General features: G+C 42.6%; 1 protein-coding gene across 2 annotated transcripts; it reads left to right on the top strand.

Moving 5' to 3' along the window:
- The first annotated feature begins 1,375 nt into the window (after nucleotides 1-1,375).
- elk3 (ETS transcription factor ELK3) lies at nucleotides 1,376-15,039 on the top strand. Of its 2 annotated transcripts, XR_014592899.1 has the most exons (6): nucleotides 1,376-1,512; nucleotides 7,064-7,272; nucleotides 8,131-8,925; nucleotides 12,669-12,791; nucleotides 13,811-14,049; nucleotides 14,989-15,039. XR_014592899.1 is itself a non-coding variant. In XM_083893515.1 (5 exons), the coding sequence occupies exons 2-5, from the start codon at nucleotides 7,066-7,068 to the stop codon at nucleotides 13,907-13,909; spliced, it is 1,224 nt and encodes a 407-aa protein (XP_083749641.1). In that variant the 5' UTR covers nucleotides 1,376-1,512; nucleotides 7,064-7,065; the 3' UTR covers nucleotides 13,910-14,462. The 2 variants fall into 2 exon arrangements, 1 of the variants encoding a protein (XP_083749641.1); XM_083893515.1 differs by lacking the exon at nucleotides 14,989-15,039 and having other exon boundaries at nucleotides 13,811-14,462.
- Nucleotides 15,040-15,385: the final 346 nt, after the last annotated feature.

The raw sequence follows: 15,385 nt of genomic DNA, 5'->3' as shown, positions 1-15,385 counted from the left end.
TAGTCTATTCTTTTTTATTCTGTATGATTGATATTTTTTGTAGCAATAGGATAATCACCAGTTTGTTCACGTTGACAAATCAATCCCAAATACACTTACAAAATACATGCAATTCAAACAAAAACCCTCGATCCTACATATATTCATACTACGCTACTATACCTCCTCCTTGTACTAATACTAATCAAATTGCACTAGAGCAAGGGTCTCAAACTCAAATGACCTGGGGGCCAATGCACATATATTGTGGTGCAAGAGGGGGCCGGCCTAGAGAACTAAAGGTGGGCGGAAAAAAAACAACTGTTCACAATATTGCAAGATGATATCACACGTATACTTAATAATACTATTTACGATGCAATATTAATGTATTAATATCAAAAACAGACATTTATTTTAAATTACATAAATAATAGTGTGGACAACTGTAATTAAAATTTGTACCAGGAGCCGTTTCGGCCACTGCCATTCGTGGCTCTGGTCCTAACAAGCGTATTTATATATGTAATTGATAGTTGTATGTGATATATTTAATAATGGGGAAATTATGACCAAATGTCTTATTATTACTGTTACAAAACACATTGCTTGCAAAAATATATTATAGTCTATCACCTCGCTGGCAGCTGTGCCTCAGCTACACACTGTGTTTAAAAGACGGTGAGGTCGTGAGTCATGTTTTCATTATAACATGATATTAAGTGGGGGGCTGCATGTAATTGATTGGGGGGCCGCATGTGGCCCCCGGGCCGCCAGTTTGAGACCCCTGCACTAGAAGATCCTACTGCTATCACGACCTATTGCCACTACTACTACTGACAATAATAAGAATTAATATGGCATGTGTGCATTTAGTATGAGTCACAATATGGAGATGTTGTCAGCTACATTTCAACAACATATTGGACAACAACAGCAGTAAAAAAAAAAAAAGTGGAAAGTAATGAATGACATTTACTTATGTGATTGTAATAGAGTAGTTTTTTGTGTGCTTAAAATGTGTAATTGTACTTTTACTTGAGTATGTTTTAACATAATACATTAAAATATTAAAGTACTGAGATTTAGAGTCCAGTAATACTATGAATGGGAGTGTTAAAAGTAACAAGGTGTACGTGAACGCACCGCGGCAGATCTGCTGCTGACTGATGATGGCGATGATGTTAGTTCAGGGGCTGTAGGACTTTTGTGCATCCTCTTCCTCCTCCGCGAGCAGAGCAGAGCAGCAGGCCCCACAGTCAGAGCACAAGAGGAGGGGAGGGAGGAAAAGTGTGTGTGTTTACACAGACGGCAAACTGCCTGGGGAATCGTAGGGGAGAGGAAGTGAGCCGGCTCTGTGTCTGCCTGCTCCAACTTCCTGCTCTGAAAAAGAAAAAGCACAGGATCCTATTTCAGTCCAGCAGCACAACTGTGAAAGAAAGGGCACAAGTAAGCATGGACAAACACGGAGCCTCACAAGTTTCGCCGTAGAGCTTCGCGGAGGGAAAAGGGACAAAAAGTGAGCGATCGCAGGTAAAGTGGAACAACAAAAAAAAATCAACCGACTCTTTCTCTGTGAACAGCGCTTTTGTTGTCTAATGATGCCTCGGCAGACTGCTGCTGTTAACCCTTCTGTCTGCTTCGGCTCGACTCTCTCTCTGTGTTTAGGGTTATTCTTAAAACCGTTTAGAACGACAATAGCTCTGGATTCGATTTAGTCACAGTTGTACCATCGTCTTCTTCCGGTCCGAGCAACATCTTGAAAATGAGTCAGTGGAGCAGCGATCATCAGACAGCAGACTGCGGTGTGCGCAACAGTTGCCGCAACTTTCAGCTCCCGGATACGAGAGTACACACACACACACACACACACACACAACAGGAACACAACTGCTAAAAAACAACACGAGTGTGGACACAATGTCACGATTTCATTACACTTAGCGATACCCGGTAAAATTGTTTTGGGTATTTTAAAATACATTCTTCAGATTTTTCCATTTGCAGCAGTTTCATTATAGTCCATGACTCATCACCAGAGCTGGAAAGAGTATTGAAATATTCTACTCAAGTAAAAGTACCACTATTTTTGATAACATTTTACTTACAAGTAAAAGTACTGGTTTAAAAATGTACTCAAATTAAAGTAAAAAAAAAAGTAGGTTGTTTAAAATGTACTCAGAGTAAAAAGTTATTTCCCTTCTTGTGTCTAAAAAAAACAAGGGGACACAAATGTCACATTATTTGTTGGTAATTAAAGTGCTGACAAAATAAAATATGTAAACACTGGGTCAAGGTCACAAACAAACTCATTCACCTGTCCTCATCAGTTACTGCATTCAACGTTTCCAGTGCATACATCATTTAATTTTTTTTATTATTTTAAAGTCAGGTCAACATCATTTTTACTCAGTAACAGATGTGAAGTACAGTGCTTCCAAAAAAACATACTTAAAGGTGCCATGTGTAAGAATGTGGCCAAAAACGGTTACTACATTCAAATTCAAAATACCGAGGTGTAGGTTTCTTTTTGCTCGGCAGCTGAGACTCTACTGACTGCAATGATTGGTAGAAGGCGGTAGGTGGCGCCACATGCCAAAACATGATTTGCAGTCTGCAAAATATTTTTTTTAATGCAAATATTTTGGCTGTACGGTTGTTGTTGGTGAGTTCAGTTTGTTATATGAACATTATTCCTGAATCTCTGTGACATATTAGGAGGATTTTATGGCCAGTTGCTTTCGTTTTATTACATAATGCACCTTTAAGTAAAATAAATAAATGACTAAAAAGTACAAATACACAGAAAACCTACTGAATTACAGTAACATGAGTAGATGTAATTCATTACTTATCACACTGTGCGATGACATGGATCTAATAACAACAAGATGCTCCATACTCACCAGCCACTTTAATAGGTACACCTATTATATCTAAAGAGCCAGGAGTCAAGACGACCTGCAGAACCTCAAACCTGAGCATCAGAATGGACAAGACGGGTGATTTAAGTGACTTTGATCACGCCGTGGTTGTTGGTGCCAGACAGGCTGAAACTGCTGATCTCGTGGGATTTTTCACACACACAACCATTCCTCTGTTTTTTTTACGGAGAACGGTCTGAAAAAAAAAAAGAGAAAATACCGTGTAAGTGGCAGTTCTTAGGGCTGAAATTGCCTCATGATGAGGTCAGAAGAGAATGGCCTGACTGGTTTGAAAAAATGATTTAAAGGCAACAGCAAGTGAAATAACCGCTTGTTACGACTGAGGTATGCAGACGATCACACAACAACACCTCAGGCCTTGAAGCAGACGGTCCACAGCAGCCCGAAGACCACTGGGTCCGTGTGTGGACTGACGCTGATGGCATCTGTGAAATCATAGATTAGGACACACAATGGAACATGAAGACCTTGTAGCAGGTTGTAGCAGCACACACACGCGCGCGCGCTGTGAGACGACATATCTGATACTGCAGGAGATCAGTGTTTAGGAGCCACGACGACAGGAATCACCACGATTGTTTCACACTGGTACATATTTTGTCTGGGACAGCCCAAAATCACACACTGTACACCGGGCATTAGATGAGTAAACATAGATGGATGGAGCCTTCTGGCTGTGCTTTACCCTCATTTGGTTCATCACAAACGTTTTCAGCCCGAAATGCAGGTAAATATGGTCTGTATTTGAGAGACCCATACAGAGAACAGACTAAATGTACCAAAAAAAAACGACTTAGCAATATTTGTCGTAATGGTACAAACCATTCAGCACCGGGAGCGTACAAACCAAGGCAGCAGTTTCCCACACTGTTGATACGCTCCCCTATCTCGCAAGGTCAAAAAAAGTTAAAAAACCTGAATCCAAATCTGTGGCTGGATCACCACAAAAATCTAATCTTTTCTTTCTTGGACCATAACCTCCACAGATAATAACATTGCAGTTAATTAAGTCTCCCCCTTGTGGCACTTCAAAATAAACCACATGGACTGTATGTTGGTCAGCGAGACGGCACTTTTCTCAACTTGAAATCAACTTCATGTGATCACGTTAAAGGTGCCATATGTAAGAATGTGGCCAAAAACAGTTACTACGTTCAAATTCAAAATACTGAGGTCTTTTAGGTTTCGTTTTCTGACGTAACTGGCAACCCGTGGTTGCGCGGCAGCTGAGACTCTACTGGCTGCAATGATTGGTAGGTGGCGCCACATGCCAAAACAGGATTTCAAAACATCAACATGATTTGCAGTCTGCAAAATAATTTTTTTAATGCAAATATTTTTGGCTGTACTGTTGTTGTTGGTGAGTTCAGTTTGTTATATGAACATTATTCCTGAGTCTGTGACACATTAGGAGGATTTTATGACCAGTTGATTTTGATTTATTACATAATGCACCTTTAAATTATGATCTGCATTAATATATCAGGTATTGTCCCATCCTGAGTTCAAAGATAACCTCTCTCAGGCCCTTGTTGAGTTTTCCACCGTCTGCGAAAGGAAGAGTGCGCATTTAGTCATGGCTAAGTAATGTCTGCACACACCATCTAATCTCATTAGGAGTTTCCGTTCGGGGCAAACACAGTGGTTGTCTTTGTGCACACGACGAGACTCCTCAGTCTGGAGCATCCACAGCAGGGCAGCTCATCCCTGACCAGAACCACCACAAGTGACGTTCTTAGAAAGTGTTCAAACCCCCCCCCCCCCCCCCCAAGCCGCGGTTTGCTCCTCCATTGTAGTGCTGCGATATAAGATTCTATCTGCGCCTGGTAAACCTTTCACTCTAATATCGGCATGCGTCAGCTGCTTGGTGATATTTAGCGTCGCCTCCTGGTGGTTCGCCGAGGTCATTCGTGAGCCACAGTAGCCGCGGGACAGTGAACATTTCCACTGGGCTATTTGCAGCGTCTAAGGTGAATGTTCACAAGTCACTCTGGTCTAATTGTAGACCTGTCAGCTGTGTGTGCGCTGCCACATTAGCCACCTTTACTTTTTTGCTTTGACATCTTTAAAAGCCAATCTTGAATGTTGGTTGAGAGTGGGTTAAAGGGAGGAGCCGTGGAAAGTGGACAATGATTTGATCTTTTGGCCCAATCCCTGTGGGATTTTGTGGGAAGTGTGGCATGACTGGGGGAAATGATCCCCTGCTGTGGGATCCCCTCTCCTCGCCATTTGTCCTTGGAAGTAGAATAGGAGGAAGTCCTGACTTTGACAGGTTTGTAGTTTCACATGGCAGATAAAAAAACTCAGGGGATCGCTGGTGTCGGAAGTGAGTTCAGCCCAGTCTTTCTCTCTTTTGTCTGGACAGAGATACTGACCACCTTGTTTTCATTGTTTCTGTGAACATCAGTCACTGATCACCTCTCACATCCACTGATCAGACCAAAGATAATACAAGGTGACGGTTGGGTGCATTGGTATTGTGGAAATGTGTAATACTGTTTCTAAAAACCATAACTGAGCAAAAAAACTGTATGTTAAAACTGGAACTTTTAATTTAACTACAGCTGCAACTGAAGTAGTATGTGTTTGGTCCATAAAACGTCAGAAAATGTTGAAACATGTTTCTCAAACCTGGAAACGATGATGTTCTCGAATGTCTTGTTTTGTCCGGAAACCAAAATGATTCAGTTTTAGTGATTTCTTTGTTACATGGAGCAAAGAAATCAGGGAATATTCACATTTAAGAAGCTGAACGATCACAGAGCTTGTTTTAATTTAAAAAAAAAAATTTTTAACTGATGAATTGGTTATAAAATAGTTGATGATTCATTTAATAATCAGTTAATAATCCTTCCATCCATCTTTTACCATTTTATCCTAATTGATAATCAACGCAGCCATACATTTATCATAACAATATTCCAGTTTTGATACAAACTAAATATACTAATTTATATATACTGTATATATATATATTTTTTTATAAAAAGTCCATAATTTAAAATTTTTTTTTTAAAAAAATCCATGTATTGTCTAAAATATTAAATCGACTTGATTAATTAATTCAGAATGACGTTTCTGCATTTTAAATAAGCAGAGATCTGAGTTCCTCCACGCGTCTCTCTGTGTATGTGTTTGGATTATCGACCAGTGACATTCCTGCGCTGCACACAGGAAGTGATTTGTTTCGGGTCAAGACAGACGGAGGCGGCAGCAACATCGCGCGAGTAAAGCAGCGCGGCAAGACGGCGATGTTTTCTGAACTGAAAACACAAAGACGTGTCGAGTCAAAGAGCAGAAAATTAAAACATAAAATTCACTCTTTAAGCAGATTGACAGGATAAATGCCTCCTTGTCCCCACCCACCACTGCGATGCCGGTGTATACACACAAACGCTCCCTCCGTGCATGTTTTCAGATGAAAGTGCACAAATAGAATAAATCAATAATTGGACTAATTGATAAATGGAGCGACTGTTTGAGCTCTCTGCGGTGTTAACTCTCTGTGGAGCCAGAAACAGTCCCCCCCCCCCCCCCCCACCACCACCACCACCACCACCACCATTATTAATATGTGAGCTGGTAGCAGGCAGACAAGAGCTTGGAGGCTGCACATTCCTCTATTAAAGGAATAACCCACCCTGGTCCCGTCATACTTCCTGTGGAGAGAGGGCCAGGTTGAACCACAGCATATTTCTGGCTTGAGCTGTTGTTCCTCCTTATATGTGTGTTTTTTCTCTCCCTCTCTCTTTCACTCTTCTGCTGCTGCTGCATTAAAACTACGGTCTGTAACACACACACTGTTCTATTCATCGCCGGTCCACATGTTTAAGCTTACGCAGGCTCGTCACTCTTCAGCCAGTCACCTCATATAGTCTGTATGTGGAATCGAGGGGGGAAAAAGTGCATTTAATTATCATGAAACCTCTTGTTTTAAAGTTTAAACAATATCCTGAATAGATATGCTGTGTTTTATCCCTACTTAATAGATAGGAGCGGAAAACGCTCGGAGCCGCTCTGCTTGTTTCCTTTGGAGCCTTGATTTGAATTCTGTTGTTTTTTTCTCTGGCGGGTCGCGAAAAAAAACGACCTGTCGGTGCTTTGACGTTGAATATTCTGCTCCATTTGTGTCCCTGCAGGTATGGACAGCGCCATCACTCTGTGGCAGTTCCTGCTGCAGCTGCTGCTCGACCAAAGCCACAAGCACCTGATTTGCTGGACATCTACGGACGGCGAGTTCAAGCTCCTCAAGTCGGAGGAAGTGGCCAAGCTCTGGGGGCTGCGCAAGAACAAGACCAACATGAACTACGACAAGCTGAGCAGAGCCCTGCGCTACTACTACGACAAGGTGAGATCAAGTGAACTCTGTGAATTTGTGAAAGAGTAGCTATCGTAGCTGATGGGAGCTGAAAGGACGTAGTAGACGATAAGAGATTCTTTGTAGTGCTTCTCTTAAAAGCCACAGTGTCCCCTACAGTCACTTCCCCTTCCTCTTTCTCACCAAACACACAGTGGAGCTCGGCTTTTAATGTGACACTCGACACAAAATGGTGTCAGTGTGACACTTGTCCAACACCAATAATCCATTTGTGTCCTGTTATTGTCTTGTCGATGAGTGATGTCTTTTTGTTCCACATCGTCATGAATGCTGAGGTCAACTGAGGTTGTTTTAAAAAAAAAAGAATATGCGATGGACAAAAATAATCTTTAACTTCAAACTGTAGTGCACAACTTTAGAATAAAAACAAAGCCATTGTCAAATTATGCCACAATGCAAAGTTTATAAGCTCCACATGTCTTTCCGTTTGTCCGTATAGCGGACCACTTCCTGCACTGCACACAGGAAGTGGTTTGTTGTTGTCCAGACAGGCAGGAGTAACAGCAGCATTGCGCTAGTAAAGCGAGGCGGCTACAAGATTTTGACTGAAAACATGAACATGTGCAAATTAACTGCTCAAAAAAACATTTAATGGGATAAATGCTTCTCGACTCACCTGCTACTGCTCTGCTGCTGCTGTTTACACACGAATCCTCCTTCAGTCAGGTCTGATAGTTTTGCTTGACAGAGCCTGTTTTCAGATTAAGAATGCTGCAATCAAATAATGTTACATCTTTTCTGCTCATGAAGTCCAAAACAACATAATCAACAACGACAAAAAGTCACATACTGCAGCTTTTAGCTAATTGAACGCTGTTTGTTTCACAGAACATCATTAAGAAGGTGATCGGCCAGAAGTTCGTCTATAAGTTTGTGTCCTTTCCTGAGATCCTGAAGATGGACCCGCAGGCCGTGGAGATGGGCCTGGCCTCTGGGCGCTTCCCCCTCCAGGAAGGAGAGGCTCCTGAGCTGGAGGTGGAGGAGGAAGAGGAGGAAGACAGGGAGGAGGAGGCACAGAGGAGGGCCCTGGCAGCGCTGGGGGCTCAGCAATGTCGTAACGACTACCTCCGCTCCGGTCTCTACTCGTCCTTCAGCATCAGCTCCCTGCAGAACCAGCCCGAGCTGCTCCGAGCCCTGCGGGAGCGCCAGGAGGAGTCCTGCTCCGTCATCCGCTTTGGCACAAACGCCAACGAGAGGAGCTCCCCTCCCTCTGCCAAGCCCGAGTCCTACATCTCCCCCAGGCCGTCCAGGCTCTCCTCTCATTCCCATTCCCCATCTCCTCCCCATACCCAGCCTGGACGAAGCTGGGGCACTGGTGTCAAAGAGGGGGACGGGGACTCTGACCAGAGCGCTCAGCCTCTCAACCTCTCCTCCGGGCATAGGGAGCGAGCCCTGCAGCCTCCAGAGAAAAGGAGCAGCAGCAGCAGCAGCAGCAGTGGTAGAAGTAGTTCGGTTGGTCATAGTAACCACAGAGATGAACTCCCACCAAAAAGCAAGAAGCCCAAAGCTCTGGAGATCTCTGCCCCATCCCTGCTGCTGGCAGGAAGTGACATCGGCTCCATCGCCCTCAATAGCCCAGCGCTCCCGTCTGGCTCCCTGACTCCTGCCTTCTTCACCGCACAGGTGAGATGATGGTGCTGATACTGACGTAATTATCAAATATCAGACAGAGAGAGATGACCTGTTACTGATCCAGTTTCTGTAATTTGGTGTTTTTATGAATTGGAAATATGTGATAATCTCATTTTAAGCACATGCCATAATTCTGGGTCATAATTAATAGTTTAACCAACACAGTAACACACAAAACAGGCTGAAGAGGAGCGAAACGACAAGAGTGTAGTCACTTTTGGACAATAATACAATTTTATGCCACAATTAAAATAATCAAATCCTGATTAAAATAATCACAATTCACAATATTTATGGGGACAATTGTTTGAAAACGACAAAACGAAAAAAACAATGCTTTCATGCATTGTTGTAATGCTACAATTGTGCAATTTTAGCAACCTTTTAGGATCATTACAAATCACACTATTCTAACTTCATGACAACAACATTTACACCCACCGACCACTTTATTAGGTACACCTATTTACCTATCTGATCCGCCAATCACACGGCAGAAACGTGGGGGCATTTAGGTCTGTAGACATGGTGAAGTTCAAACAGAGCATCAGAATGTGGAGGCAAGGTGATTTTAATGCATTCAGGTTGGTTTTGAACTCAAATATAGTCATTGAGTGCATATTGTACTTGATTTAGTCTGTGATTTATTACGGTCCCATGTAACCTTTCGTTAATCCGTCTCTATGATTCACCCTGGATGACATGCTTGATGTAGTGTAGTGTTTCCTTCCTCTTTCCTAATCTCGTGATTCAGAGAATCTACAGATCGTGATGATATTAGCTTTGTGAGAACATGATAGACCTCTCTGCCGTAGTTTTCCCCAAATACACAACAATTTAATAGTTTAAGAACACCCTTCATTATCTAGTTCACAGTGGCTCACAGGTGAGTGGGGAAACTGCCCATGGTGAAAAGAAAAGGTCAGGTCACCAAGAACTGAAAATGTAAATTAAAAACGGGAAAATACTATACTAATACTATTAATACGATTTCTTGCTTTCTTTTAAACCTACACGACACACATAGAGAAACATCTACACTCTCTACTCGCTTTCAGAAATAACTGGAAAAAATATTGTAGAACTTCTAACCGGCAGCATATGCTCAAATTTGTTTAAAAAATAAGAAAAAACTCCCAAATCCAGTTCCCTGAGCCACCAAAATCGAATGATTTCCTCTTTGGGCCATTTATCCCCAGAAAACGTCGTTAAAATTCATCCTCTGCCATTTGCGTTCTGTTCAAAATCAGACAGACGAACGCGGCCGTAAAACATAACCTCGTCGGTTAGTTCATTACTGCTGGTATTGTTGGCCCCGCACACTCCTGATGTGTCTGGTTAAGATCAGACTCACCATGACCACACTGTGACACATCACTACAAGTTTTCCGATTTCTGCTCTCGGGTCATTTTGAAGAAAAAAAAAGTGGAGATGATGTCTGTGTGCCAGCCACGGATGAACTAGTTAGCCCAATACTAATCTGATCTCAGAAAGAAAGACAATAATTCTGTGATGCTATCTGTGCCCATCCCCTCTGTGCACTGGTCTGGCAGGGGATGGTGGCGTGATCACATCCATCCAGAGAATGATGTCAGTGTCCCTTAAGCAATCAGAGAGAGAGAGCATGCTGCACTTGTGTTATCTGTAAAATCTTCTGGAAGTTTGAAGTGGCACAATATTTGAGCAAAATGTTGAAATGTCATTAACGAGTCGACCATAAGTTTGCACATGAAAGCACGTCCAATATTTTCTTTTTGATTGTCCAGTCTCAAACAACAGGACGACTCTACGGTAGATCAAATTTGACAGTAAAATTCTGTCACAATTTCATTTATTTAGGTCCAAAGTCAACTCGGGGTGACTGCTCTCTGACATTAGACATTACTCCAGAGGCTTTTAAACCACAACTTGTGATTGTGTGAATTGTTGTTTTTCATTATCAGACAACGGGACATAAATATTTGCAGCAGGAACAGGTTTTCTTCATGGAGTGTGATTTTAGTCGGACTAAGGCGATAATTCTGTTTTCTTAACGTCACGTAAACATGTAAGTCTGACTAAAATCAAGCTAGCCTTAGTTGGACTAACATACGCTGATAATGCCATTCATAGTCCGATTACTCCTGCATGTATACACGTAGCTGGACTGGAGTCGGACTTGGCATTCTGCACAAAATTTCCTCCTCAGTTTTGACCCGGAAGTAGAAGGAGACGGGACCGTACCTGTGTTCCCCGGGTCCTATGTTTCCCGCTTTGTATGTGACCGGGGAACATAGGACCCTTTCTCTAACCCTAACCCTAACCCTACCCTTTTTCAAAAAAGGGTCCTATGTTCCCCTGTCACATACAAAGTGGGGAACATAGGACCTTTTTTTGGAAAAACGGGGAACATAGGACCCGGGGGAACATAGGTACGACCCCGAAGGAGACGATGTATAAACTTTCGTTCCCAGAAATTATACGACCGCGGCGTCTTTCTTCGGACATCACGGCAACCACAAGAGCCTCGATTGATCTAATGTGCATCAGGATTAACATGTACAGCAGGTACCAAACATACCATTCGCTCAACATTCGATACGCACTAGCTTACAGAGAGATACAGTCAGACGTACGCGGCCAATAAATCGATTTTCTCCTCCGCATGTATACTTGGGCTCAGCAAGTTATCCGATTGCCCGTCTTAGTCAGACTACGGCCTTAGCTTGATTAAACGGTGCATGTAAACCACAGGTTTCCTGCATTCTTGGAAGGGAAGAGGGAGGTGAGAGATATTCAGCTGCAACCTAACACTTTACCAATAGATGTTGCCAAATCCTACACACTGCAGCTTTAATGTAACAAGAGAAAGCACTCAGACAATTCAAACCTCTGCCAAGGCTGCTTGGTGTCCCACAGTGTCATTAAACTCCCCTAACCTCAAGGTTAACAATTGTTTAAAACAAATAAACCCTATACCTGGCTCTTCTTTGGACCATAATAACCCACATCCCCAGAATATTTCATTCAAACCCATCTTTTATTTTTGCTGCTCACAGACAAACGTGGCCAAAAATCTAAACTTCTTGGAGAAGGTGAAGGTCGGCTTCAGAGAGAAGTGGCGCCGCTACAGCGTTTGTCCATCGTTGTTTTCTGTTTATCGGGGTCGCTAAAAGAGGGATCAGAGGAAAACAACCGATTTACAGAAATCTTCTCCAAGCCCAACCTATGAGAGCAGGGAAGAGGCCCTAAGTGATGCCATATGCTCCAATAATTCCATTAATAATGGGAGCAGGGCTGGTCCCTCTGCAACACTGGCTCACGTCTGAGGTGACACAGGGGAAAGTAAGGGGGAGGGGAAGGACAAGACCAGGGGAGAGAAGGAGAAATTGATTTCATATGTTTTCTCTCTAGTCTGCGTTCCGAGGGCTTGAGGACCCCTCTTCCCTCCGCCCTGATCAACAACAACCCCCACTGTCCAGCACCTCTCCTCCACACGTCACCCCTGTATTCTGTGGGGGGGGGGGAAACCCTCAGACTTCCTTCCTGCTTCGTCAAGTTTGTTTTTCCAAACGCCAATACACGTCCATTTACTATTTCGGCATGTTTCGCATTACCACAGCACTCGGTGAAATCCTCTCCGTTTTTCTGTCGGGGTTTTGGTTTTTTTGTCACTGGTTTTGCACTTATTTACATGAAGCCTCACTCCCTCACTCCCTCGCTCTCTCTCTCTCTCTCTCTCTCTCCTCCACAGACTCCTTCTGGTTTGTTGTTGGCTCACAGTCCGCTGTTGTCAGGCATCCACTTCTGGAGCAGCCTGAGCCCCGTCGCCCCGCTCAGCCCCGCCCGGCTGCAGGGCCACAGCTCCCTATTCCAGGTGAGAAACAGTGTGTGGAGAGGGCGTGGTGAGGGCGGGAGATGAAAACAGAACCGGTTAATTGTTTACTGGTAGCGACAGCCGAGCAGGAAGTTTAAGAAAAATCCCCCGTTCTTTAAATCAAGTCATTAAATCTGATGAGCCAAGGTAATGACTTTGGAGGATGAACCGGTTTACGACACATATTTGGTTTATCTTTTATTACAAGTTGTAAAAGGATTAGCTCCAGGTTTTAGAGCCTGAAACTCCAGTATATGGAATCCCTTTATATCCACTAGTAAATAATTATCGGTGATGCTCCCATCAGATTCATATTCTTTTTTTCTGCCCTTTTAAATTTAAATTTATTTGAAAAGTGTACCATCAGCATAGGAACATTGATTTACAAGAGGTCCTTGTATAGTGAATATATTGGGGTTATAAATTTGAACCAAACATGATCAAATTTGACTTTTTGAATTATTAGTGAACATAAATTTTGTTTTTAAACTTTTTCCTCGACTTACATGATATGTAAAATAAAATAAATACAAACACAATGTTTTGGGAGTTGTGGAAAAACAACGCACCGTGAGCGGTGGTGAAACTAGACGTGACTTCGTGAGCAGGTCCAGCAGAGGTGTCCTGTTTCAGTGCTGTGAGCGGGAGAGGAAATCCTGTGAATACTTCCTGTTTGAGCCCAGGGGAGCCAGTTTGAACAGGGTGGACTGGTTTGAGAGCTGCTCCTCATTTGTGAAATCATACATATATACACACACACACACACACACAACACACGTACACACAAGGACACAACGGGTCCTTTGTGAACAAATACTGTCGACTACTTCTTCTGTTGTGGAGGTGCAGGGGACAGAGATAAAGAGGAATAGGTACAATGAATTTAAAAAAAAAGAAAAAAAAAGAAGAAGCAGGAAGTCAGAGCAGTGACAATGCTGCAGTTCCTCTCCGGAAAGCAGCTTTCATAGACCCTCTGTCCCCTCCTCACTAACTCTCCACCCTTTTCTCTTCCGCCACAGTTCCCGAGCCTAATCAACGGACACATGCCTCTTCCTCTGCCAAACCTGGAAGGAACACCCTCCTCCCTGCTCCTGTCCCCCACCACCCACAAATCCTGATCCAGGGTCTGCGAAAAACAAAAAAAAAACTCCCATCTTCGTCCATCTCTTGTTGAAAGTCATTGTCACCATCACCGTCGGCACCAGCAGTGACCTCTTGTCAAAAAAAAAACCCCGCTTCAGTAAAGTCCTACGAGACGGTATGTGACCTCAGTTTATTTTGCACTTGAGTTGCTTCAGATTCCAGTGGCTGAAAGCACTTGGTAAAAAAAAAAGCCATAATATTGCCGCGATGTCTGCGAAGGCGTCTGAGGCCATTTGTGATAAAAGTACAGCACATTTCCACGCGACCCTGTTCAAGACGAACAGTAGTGATGTGTTCCGCTCATTCTGCGCTAAATGCGTGGTTGTTTTTAATCTTGCAGATAAACAATGTTTTTTTTTTCTCTCTCTAAAATATTCATCACAATGTGAGACCGGTTGTTTCACTGGTGTGGTATTTGTATGTAACGTATGCACTATGCTTCTCAGATAGTACCGGCTGTGCCTTGTTGTCCTACTTCCCCCCCCCCCTCCGTATTTCAAAATATTTTAATGAAGACGAGATTTCAAATCAACGAAAAAAAACCTTTGTAATGCTTGTAATGTTCTTTTTTTATATATATATATATATAATGGACTTGGTATACAGTATGTATTCTGTATATTTTTTTGTATTGTGAAGAATGTCGTGTCATTTTCAATAAACGAAGCATTGAATGCTTGAACCGCGGTGCCTTCATGTTTCTACAGGAGCTAAGAAAACACCCAGACCAAATGATGCGAGTTCTGTTTAAACTTTTAGATTTAATTTTCTTTACTCTGGAAAAAAAAAAGCTTGTATATGGGAGGACATCTGCAATGAATTCCCACGTCAATAACAATTATCCACAAATAAAGTTAAAGAATATCATAGAAAATATCTGGTAACACTGTTAAATAGACTGACTTGGTATGTCATTCACGAGGGGGCAGAACTAAAGCTAGTGCTCCCTGAATGTGTGCTTCCTCATACAACAGAACAGACATGCAAAACAATGTTGAAGGTCATTAAAGAAAAAAAACAAAAACGGAGCCATGTTTTTTTTTTTTTTTTACAGTTGATATAGATGGGAATGGCAGAGAGGAGAACACGTCTGAAAAGGTAACTTCACAGATTCCAAGACCTGAAATTCACTTTGCTCCCTCTCTTGCTCCTGCAACTGGAGGATAAAAGATGAGGGATGAGGACGTTGTTCACCAGTTAAATGTTTAGGAGGCGTATCCTGTAATGCCCTTTAAATTCTACGTTGCCATTTTCCTCCTGCATTTGTTCATTGGTCACGACAGAGACCGTAGCATCCTGGAATGATATAATGCCAGTATCATGACATAAATATTGTTTTCCACAGAGCTTGGCAACATTTCACTCATAATTAGCCTCCAGTTAGGATAAAAAAAAAAAATCAGTTATTAAATCAAAGCTGGCCTCGAAAACCTTCAGGGTAAATGGTCACA

The sequence above is a fragment of the Microchirus variegatus genome (genome assembly GCF_963457635.1).
Source record: "Microchirus variegatus genome assembly, chromosome: 8".
NCBI classification, from domain to species: Eukaryota; Metazoa; Chordata; class Actinopteri; order Pleuronectiformes; family Soleidae; genus Microchirus; species Microchirus variegatus.
Note: the sequence above shows the minus strand (reverse complement) of the source record. Positions and strands in the feature narration are given on the sequence as shown.